The following is a 10023-nucleotide window of genomic DNA, read 5'->3' as shown; positions in this document are numbered from 1 at the left end:
CACCAGCCCCCCACCCAACACCGATCCCTCCACGACAGTCCTCCTAAAGCCAATCTCTCGAGAACAGTCCCCCTAACACAAATCACCCCAGCCTTCCGAGAGGGAAAAACTATACTCAAGATCTGCAAATACAACCATTATTCTAGGCTACCAGGCTTTGGATGAGGGTCAGGGTCCAGTTTGTGTAGACATTAGGGAGTAGAGGAGATTTGGCCTGTTTTCCTGTTTCTTAATGTGTATTAGGAGATTCTGCCGGTTGTATGTACAGGCAACAAGTCAAACAGGAAAAGAATCCCTCAGGAGACGACAACAGTTGTCTTTATTTCAGATTTAATGACAGTTTGGCTGTAGTGCTGTCATAATGGGCATGTTCCAGGTCCTATTGATTTCAGTCAAAAGGCACTCGCACATCTGAGCAATCTTTTTTTGCAGGTGTATGGTAACAATTAGACAAGATGAGGGAAAAAGGAAACCGCACACTGTTCTTGATAGTGTCACTGATCTTTAATAAGCTTACCTATCAGCCTCACGGCCTGTCGCGCTGCACAGACCATCAGATCTCACGACTGCAAGAAAAAAAAGACAACATGGAAGAAAAAAAAAGACAACATGGAACACTACCACAGGGTCACGTTTCACCAAACAGGATCAATCAGTTAGCTAGTTAACACTAATCAAATAAATTCTCATTCAGAAAAGTAGTAAGTTGAACACAGGGTTAATGTTTCTGAAATTTAGCCACCCCAGTGATCAATGAAAAAACTGAATCCTGGGTTACAGAAAGGCACAACTGTCCAATAGTCTAATCAATGGAGTCTTATGTACAGAAAAACAGTCAAAACACAAAACAAAACACTCCTCCCCAAAATCTGTCCATCTACCATATGGACCTCATTACAAATCAGAGTGCAGTGAAAAACATGGGGCAATCCCTACGGTTAATATCAGAGGACAACAACTGTCAGTGTTTACAGAGAGATCCAGGAGGCCGTTGGTTAACAACTGATTGAGGCTAAACTGTGAAATGGCCAACAGAAGGATGGAGGGAGTGATGGGGGAGGCTTGTTCTTCTCTAGAGTAGGTCCCTATGTGTTACTACAGAACATTAACCGCGGCACCCCACCGAAGAGAAACACAGCTGTGTCCCATACAGGCCTCCTCTGTGAGAGTGGAGATACTGCTGCTGCTTCTCCTGAATGACTCAGTCTTCTTTATTCTGCCACTAGGAATCCCAGTGTGCAGGGCGTGGCGGGGCCGGGTGTGTTGCTAGTCGGAGAAGAGGATGGAGAGGGCCATGACGACACAACAAACCGCCACGTACGGACTCTTCCTCTCACCTGGGGGGCAGATGGTAGAGGTCAGAGGTGATGATTGGAGATTTCAGAAGCTAACAGGGAAATAGTGAATGCTTTCGTGGTGTTCAGAAAAACCTCTGACCACAGTATTTCAACACTCAGTTCTAAAAGTGCAACTGGCCATCAGCACATCTTCTAGATCTAGGTTCAACGTACCTATTCTAGCACATTTCCAGAAGATACCCAAGAGGCTGAAAAAAGAAAGAAGTAATTTTAATTAGCTAGGTAAAGAGTAGATCAAGAGAGAGATACAGACAGTCCATATAGACTGTAAGGAAGAGGACAGTCGGTGAACTGACATCAGGGGGTCGTGAGTTTAGTAAACACACATGTGGACTGACAGTGTGTGACTGAGGTACAGTAAGGTGATGCTAGAGGCTACTAATTAGCCCACTAGCCCTCAACTGAACTGGCAGATGGAAATGATGTGTGTCCATATCTTGATGGGGATGATTAGGGGGATCAGACAGTTGAATTAATTTCCTTCCCCCCCAGTAGCGGCCAGAGGAGGAGGGAGAGGGGAAGAGCCCCCCCCCCCCCTCGGCATATGTCTAATTATATTCTTGACCTCAGAAATAAAGACAGCTGTGCGAGAAGTGCAGCGGGAAAATTAAATCCAGGCCCATGTATGTATGAGGAAGACCAGACAAGAAACCATGTGAGAGACTTGGGACTGAGCCCAACATCATCTCTGTGACAAAGGTCAGCGGTTATAGGTTAGAGGTCAGAGTGTAGACTGCGCGTAAGCACTCCTTTGGGAGTCGGTCTGCGCTGGAGTTTTAAACCCACAACAGAACACACTATCCTCTCTCCATCACTCATCTCTGTCTGGGTAGAAAAGCTTTAGCCACCAGAACTGCTACTGGAGACAGATTTCACATTGGTTCAGTCAGCACTCTTCCTATTTTCCCCCGTCTTCCCGTCACTTTCCTTTCTTTAGCCTAAAGAGGAGAAGAGCTGGTTCAGTTGCTTGTCTAAACACACTCAGCACCATATCACTGCTGAATGATACCAGTCCCCTTAGAACACAAATAACAATATCCAATATTTAGATTAGTAGAACACATTTAGAAAGTGGAAAAGATGTGTTAACACCAGCACTGTAATGCCCAGGCAGTGTGTCATTCTAATTTGTCTTGGAGAGTGTGTGTTTTCCGAGCTCAGATCACTGGCTCACAATAATCCCCTAATTTTCCCCTAACCCAACATGTGGCACACAGCTTGTTGCCTTAGCCTCCCTCACTCAGAGGATAGAGGGAAAAAAACACAGTTGTGAAAAGAGAGAAAGAAAGACTGAACTGTTGTGATGTTATCAGCGCTTAGGTTCCCCCTACCAAGAACAACATTGAACTAATGTGATGTGTATGTATGATGTGGTCCCAAATACCAAACTCACTCAGATTCAGAAACAGTCACTTGTCTAGTTTATGATAGTGATATAGTGTTGTTTATCACAGCTAGTAGCTGCAAACACTTCCAATCCTCTAAAGGAACACAAAAACACAAAGCTCTACTCTCCTCCCCAGAGCATTACATGGATGAAGTGGAATAGAGTCAACACAGCCAAAAGATCTGAGTAGAGACCTATGCAAAGAGTCAGTGACAGACAGAATAGTCTCTCGAGGTAGTTAGCTGGCTACCAAGTGTGAGATTTGGTTAAGGGTTCCCAGAATGGTGAGAGTGCTTGGAAAGGCATCATGGATTGAGCAATGATGTTAGTGTGGTTAAAGTTGGCCGTTGGGGTAACATTGCTTTCCCTGAATGTTGTCTTTCAGAAGCTAACAAATATAGGCCTCTAGGCTTTAACTCAGTGGATGAACATCACTGTCTGTGTGGGTGTTTTGGTGTGATAGAGAAGAAAAATACTGGGACATTGGCTCTAGCAGGCTAAGTCCAGGGCTGTGGATGGGTAGTTAACAACTAGGGCTTTAGCTCAGTGGGATAACACTGTCAGTACATACTAGAACTGGGACAATAAACAAAAAAGTTTAGACACCGACCATAACATATCGCTGGCATTTTACTGATATTGTTCATTACGATAAGTAGACTATACTAGAAAAATGATGTTTTAAACAAAATAAGTTTGTTAATATGGGTGACTGTTAATCAAACTAGTAGTAGTAGTTTAAAGGATCATAAGAAAAAAACTGGTGCACATTAATGTTATAAACGTATCTTTCCATTTATCGTTAGCACATCTAATACTGTCAGTAAGTACCCGGTCTTGTTCTTGTCCAGGAGACTGGGCGCCATGGCTCTGAGATAGGCACAGGTACAGATGAGCAATAGGATCACTGTCAGCAGGCTCTGGAAGTTAAATATGGCAGACTAGAGAGGGAATGAGAGCGGTTATCGCTGGTTCAACATCCATCATCTTTATAGGATGCATTTATGACACAATTCTGGATAAATCAAGTTAGCTAGCTGGCTCAGCTGGCTTCGCTGAGGAATTTGCGACTAGCTAAATAGTTAGCCACCTGTCTACCGAACTAGGGACAGTGGCTCGTAATAAGAACGGTTTGAAGAGTGAAAGAAATTCCACATAATTCACAAAACATATCTTAATGCGGCGATTGAAGTTATTACATCTATGCTGATGTTTAAGACTCACCATGTCGGAGGTAGGTCCGCTAACTAGCCAGCTGCCACCTCACAATTCCCGTAGCGTCGCAAACAGATGACGTGTACGGAACAAGAGACGACCTGAAACCGCGGCGCTTTGCCATTTAAACTATATATTTTGCAGCGGTTGTAGGGTTTAAATGTCGACCCTCAGATATTACAAGACACATCCAACTATCTAACAACGTAGGCTGGTGCAGTTTGAGGTAGGTCGGACATTCAGGTACGTGCGACATGTTTTGCATTTAGCCACACGTGTGCAGTGCAAGAAGCTACGTTGCCTGAGCTTTGTTTACAAACAAGCATGATGCATGGAAATAAAGATATAGCAATTTATAGATATCAACATGGAACTAGCATTCGGTTAGGATTGCAAATTAAGTAGGCTGCTTACTATGAGAATCTCATGTCAGTCGATCTCTGTCATGTAGTCTATTCGCACTCTGTAACATGGCCCAATCCAGTCTTCGTCATAATCTTCTTCTTCTTGTATAGTGGCGTTCGCAAACAATTATATGTGCATTCCGCCACCTACTGTACAGGTGGATAATAAAGATCCCAAAAGGTAAAATGAGGGTTACATTTTTTAAATAATAATAATAAATGCAATAATAATACATAGAAAAAAATCCATGCAAACTATCAATAATGACATTTTCATTCAACTAAATCATCCTGCTTTACTGTTTTAATCAGGTCCCTACACAGGCTCAGAAGGATCCTGTGAGGGCAGGACATTTCCTGGCGACAGTAGTCCTTGCAGTGCGTCTGCCGTTAAGAAAACGTGTTGGCTGCAGATATAAGGAGGTCTAGCTTCTAGGACGTCTTAGACACTTGTACCGTTAATAACTGTGGCTATAAATGCTACAAAATCCACCTTATTCACAATAAGTGTATCCAGATCACATGATTAACATATAACATTTGCAACTGTTTGTGGTTCATCCGCCGACATATCTTCTTCGGAACTGTGGCCTCTTGTCCCTTCAACACTCTTCACCACCTCCACATAGGGGATTTGCTGTACAGCCCTGATCCTTGTCAATGGCCCAGTCCCAAAACCTAGACCACACTTTAGTCTAGTCTACCCGAACCCTACTCTAGTCTGATTAATCAGGCTGTAATACACAATTCATTGGTATATACAGCCTGAAACGAATGCCTGCAAAATCGTGTATATGTTCCTTACAAGCCAGAATGTTGGATACAATTATATTTAAACTACTGGTTGTCTGTGCGCTTTGTCTTTCAGCTGCTCGAAATTTGAGGCAAAATATCCATCGGAGAGTATTGTTTACCTTTTAGAGAGGTATTTGTTTTGGTTCGGCACTGATGTAAAGTTAGTTTTATATATTCTCACCTCAAGAGCTATTGAATAGGGCATGCCAAGACAATGAGTGTTTATCTGAATCCGGGTAGGATGTAGAACAATCCATAGCTAAGATAATACCTGAAGCCAAGATGGTGCATTTACATTCTCCTTCTCTCCTTTAATGGTGTTGTTTTACTGACTGAATCTATTAATTCCCAAGAGGAGAGTGATTGTTCTCCGAGTTTCCTCAAAGGTTGTTTCAGGACCAGTGTGAGCAGGAAAGAGGAGGGACAGAAAAACACACATTTTAACATAGGAGTGTGGAGTTTTCAGTCTGTGGCAGTGGCACTCAGTGGTGGACAAACTCATGAATTGTGACTTTGTTAGATGGGTAGGTGTAATGGCTCTCGTTGGTGGTAGGAGGAGACCAAGGTGCAGCGTGGTAGGCGTACATTTTCCTTTCATTTTAAATGTTCCACCAACAAAAACAATTCAACAAACAAAAAGCTAGTAGTGCAAACACATGCAACACAAAAAGACAAGATCCCACAACAGAAAGTGGGAAAAAGGGCTGCCTAAGTATGATCCTCAATCAGAGACAACGATAGACAGCTGCCTCTGATTGGGAACCATACTCGGCCAAAAACAAAGAAATAAACAACATAGAATGCCCGCCCCAAATCACACCCTGACCTAACCAAATAGAGAAATAAAACGTCTCTCTAAGGTCAGGGCGTGACAGTAGGAGAAGCTAAAGCCTACTATTACAGAGTTGTACATAGCTGTGGTTTGTTTTGTGGCAGAAATAGAAGCACCTGTGTTTCGTATTTTCAATTTCCCCTGTTCTTTTGAAGTTCCTGTGCGCTCTCTTTCTGTCATTGTGTCTGTCATTATTCAGAGGTTGTGCGTGCATGTGATTGTGAAGGTGTCTGTGTGTTTTATTACAGATTGTGTGTGTCTTTTTGTCAGTCTCTCTGTCATTACACGCCAGCTGGTGTGTGTCTGTCAGTCTGTCTGTCATTACTGTCCGGCTGGTGTGTGTCTGTCAGTCTGTCTGTCATTATTGGCCGGCTGGTGTGTAGATGCTAGGAGGAGATAGTACAGATGTTACTAGGGGTTAATGAATGACTGTCCAACAGGGTGGGTTAAGCTCCATGGTCCTCATTTACAATGCTGCACATCTAAACTTACATCACTGAGCTCTACTGTGTGCAACTTCTTGGTGTAACAGAGTATAGGCCTAGTGAGAGTCTGAAGGGAACCATTAATTACTCTCCTCTCAACTCTCCTCTCAGCTCCGTAGTTAGGAAGGAAACATAAGGGCCTGTTACAGTTTCTGAAGCTGTGATGACAAACCCAGTGAGGCTGCCAGTCACTGCCTGATGCTTTACAGATCCAAACCCCCTCATAGTTACAGTTTCTGAAGCTGTGATGACAAACCCAGTTGGGCTGCCAGTCACTGCCTGATGGTTTACAGATCCAAACCCCCTCATAGTTACAGTTTCTGAAGCTGTGATGACAAACCCAGTTGGGCTGCCAGTCACTGCCTGATGCTTTACAGATCCAAACCCCCTCATAGTTACAGTTTCTGAAGCTGTGATGACAAACCCAGTTGGGCTGCCAGTCACTGCCTGATGGTTTACAGATCCAAACCCCCTCATAGTTACAGTTTCTGAAGCTGTGATGACAAACCCAGTTGGGCTGCCAGTCACTGCCTGATGGTTTACAGATCCAAACCCCCTCATAGTTACAGTTTCTGAAGCTGTGATGACAAACCCAGTTGGGCTGCCAGTCACTGCCTGATGCTTTACAGATCCAAACCCCCTCATAGTTACAGTTTCTAAAGCTGTGATGACAAACCCAGTGGGGCTGCCAGTCACTGCCTGATGGTTTACAGATCCAAACCCCCTCATAGTTACAGTTTCTGAAGCTGTGATGACAAACCCAGTTGGGCTGCCAGTCACTGCCTGATGCTTTACAGATCCAAACCCCCTCATAGTTACAGTTTCTGAAGCTGTGATGACAAACCCAGTTGGGCTGCCAGTCACTGCCTGATGCTTTACAGATCCAAACCCCCTCATAGTTACAGTTTGTAAAGCTGTGATGACAAACCCAGTTGGGCTGCCAGTCACTGCCTGATGGTTTACAGATCCAAACCCCCTCAATACCCCTCTCTAATTAGCCCCCTTGATACCCCCTTAAGCCCCCCAAACCCTATCCAGGTCCCTAGCACACCCATCCTGTGGGTTCGGTACAGTCTTTGATACTGCAGCTGCTAAGGGTTTTTTGAGTAAATACAGCAATGCTATATAAAACGTTTTTATGAAAAACAACTGCACAGTGGAAGTAGTAGGCTAGAAGGTATTTGTGTGTGGTTTGCTGGCTTGTCCAAGGTGAGGCAGAGCGTTTTACTGTTTGTCTGTTGTCTAACGCAGCCTGTGCTACCTCCCTGCCAGGAAAATTATGAAATAATGTCTGTGGATTTTTTTCGCAATACTTTGTTACTTAAACAGAATTACAGACAGTTGTTTTTCTGCAGGTGTGTGTGTTAGAGCGGGTAAACAAACACACACACACACCTATTTAAATAATCACCTGAATCTCCCTTCCTTCCTTCCTTCCTTACAACCATCTCCCACGCTCTGTTCATGTCTGTAGTATCAGAGAATGCAGAGAGGGAGGAGGCAGAGGAGTTGGAAGTGCAGACAGAACGTTACATCCAAGACCTCCAGCAGGCCCTGAGTGGGACTGGAACCTCCTCTACTGACTACAGCTTCACCTTGACCTCTAACCCCGGCCTATTCCATGGGTTATGTGGCAAGTCATAACATAGGCTGTGTTTTCTGCCCCAACAAGTTAAGCCATTTAACGACTTTCCTGAACTATAACCCTTCCCAAAACTTAACCCTTGGACATGATCCTTAAAAATGCTAATATCGGAAACCATGACTTGAATTCAATTTGTGTCACAAATGCTAAAATATTAGCATTTGGAAACAGTGGCAGGGAAAATAAAACCAAAGCATGGATTGCTGTCAAACCTTGTCCAAAGACTGTTTATAAGGTAAGGAAACCAATGTAATTTTGTAATTTGGGCAAAATATCTCCTTAATTGTTTATTTTAGCAAGATAGCCATTCGTCATGTGATATCGGATCTGTGTACATTGTCAAATACATTTTCAGGTTAATGTGATTTCATCATGAGAATCAACACTTATGATGTTTTTATATGATGTTATCTTTAAGAGCCGTTAATGGACGTGAGACTAAACTGTGTAGCCGAAAACCTTATGTCGTATCTTATATCATATCCTCATTTTTTCTCAGGACCCTCTAACAAGCACTTATTGAGCTCTAACTAGCACCCAGGAAGGCATTGAACCCAGGAAGGCATTGAACCCAGGAAGGCATTGAACCCAGGAAGGCATTGAACCCAGGAAGGCATTCATGTGGTGAAGTAACTCTAGGCTCTAGGAGGTTGCCATGCGTTAAGAGTGTCATATACCTGAAGGCCAGTGGTGTGATGCAATACCGCTATGTTATTATCACAACCTTGGGAAATTCGGCTTGCAGCTTCACATTATATTAAAACACACAAGTCAGTCAGGCAATCATACCAACAGCGGGGTTGTATTGGTACTACAGTTGATGGATCATTCAGGAGTGTTTGTTGTTGCTTTCGAGTGCTAATATAAGGCTCTGTGATGTCATCCTATGATATTCATGTCTTCCTCCCACTCTGTGCTTTGACAGGAAAATGATCCTCATCACGTTGTAAAGTAGAATACAGCACTATCACTATGGAGGTAAACACACACACACAGCCAACTAACAGCTTAGTGACGGTCAGTGTGCTCAGAGGTCGACCACATGCGCACACACACACACATCTGCTTTGAGCTGTGTTGCCATAGTAATAATGTAATGATAGAATGGAAATCCTAGTGCATGTGTTTCAGTAGAAAATGGAAATGAATAGAATTGACTGTTTCAGAAACGAGAGTTTTGGACAAGGCCATTCACAGAACACACTGTGGTGTATCATCCCTGAGGAAAAAGCGCCTAACATTTTTCTGTTGCTCAACAGTTAATAATAAATATGAATTAATTCATCATAGAGATATGACTCATTACTATTAAAGGGTCCATGTCTAATGTGGGGTGGCAGGGTAGCCTAGTGGTTAGAGCGTTGGACTAGTAACCGGAAGGTTGCAAGTTCAAATCCCCGAGCTGGCCTGGACTGGAGAGTTAGAAACATCTGGGTGGTTGTTGGGTAGGCCTTGATGTAAAGATTGGAATGTGATCTTCATGTTTTTACTGCACATGACTGTCCCAGAGCATCAGCCCCAGGACGGCTCCCACATAGCTGTGAGTGGATTATCACTATTATCGTGCCAGCAGTGATCAGTTTATCATCATAACAGCAACATGCGTTTGACTATAAACGCCCTGTAGCACTCACTTCCGTCATCATGAAGTGCTTTGAGAGACTAGTCAAGGATCATATCACCTCCATCCTACCTGACACCTCAGACCCACTCCAATTTGCATACCGCCCCAATAGGTCCACAGACGACGCAATCACACTGCACACTGCCCTAACCCATCTGGACAAGAGGAATACCTATGTAAGAATGCTGTTCATCAATTACAGCTCAGCACTCAACACCATAGTACCCTCCAAACTCTTCATTAAGCTGGAGGCCCTGGGTCTCGACCCCGCCCTGTGC

At 43.7% G+C, this 10023-nt stretch overlaps 1 protein-coding gene and 1 long non-coding RNA gene across 4 annotated transcripts; one reads left to right on the top strand and one right to left on the bottom strand.

The window, feature by feature from the left end:
• Nucleotides 1-296: 296 nt before the first annotated feature.
• Nucleotides 297-4492, bottom strand: LOC110523419 (protein kish-A). 3 transcript variants are annotated; one of them, XM_036977047.1, is made up of 5 exons: nucleotides 4375-4488; nucleotides 3970-4061; nucleotides 3577-3686; nucleotides 1512-1546; nucleotides 297-1337 (listed from the first exon to the last, which is right to left on the bottom strand). In XM_036977047.1, the coding sequence occupies exons 2-5, from the start codon at nucleotides 3970-3972 to the stop codon at nucleotides 1267-1269; spliced, it is 219 nt and encodes a 72-aa protein (XP_036832942.1). In that variant the 5' UTR covers nucleotides 3973-4061; nucleotides 4375-4488; the 3' UTR covers nucleotides 297-1266. The 3 variants fall into 3 exon arrangements, 2 of the variants coding, with proteins under 2 accessions (XP_036832942.1, XP_036832941.1); XR_005051680.1 differs by lacking the exon at nucleotides 3970-4061 and having other exon boundaries at nucleotides 4375-4492; XM_036977046.1 differs by having other exon boundaries at nucleotides 3970-4433.
• LOC118964574 lies at nucleotides 4056-9823 on the top strand. The gene is made up of 3 exons (XR_005051681.1): nucleotides 4056-4186; nucleotides 7951-8356; nucleotides 8621-9823. It is a non-coding gene; the product is annotated as an uncharacterized LOC118964574 (long non-coding RNA).
• Nucleotides 9824-10023: the final 200 nt, after the last annotated feature.

The sequence above is a fragment of the Oncorhynchus mykiss genome, chromosome 5, assembly GCF_013265735.2.
Source record: "Oncorhynchus mykiss isolate Arlee chromosome 5, USDA_OmykA_1.1, whole genome shotgun sequence".
NCBI classification, from domain to species: domain Eukaryota; kingdom Metazoa; phylum Chordata; class Actinopteri; order Salmoniformes; family Salmonidae; genus Oncorhynchus; species Oncorhynchus mykiss.
The sequence above is the reverse complement of the archived record's forward strand: the minus strand, read 5'-3'. Positions and strand labels throughout refer to the sequence as shown.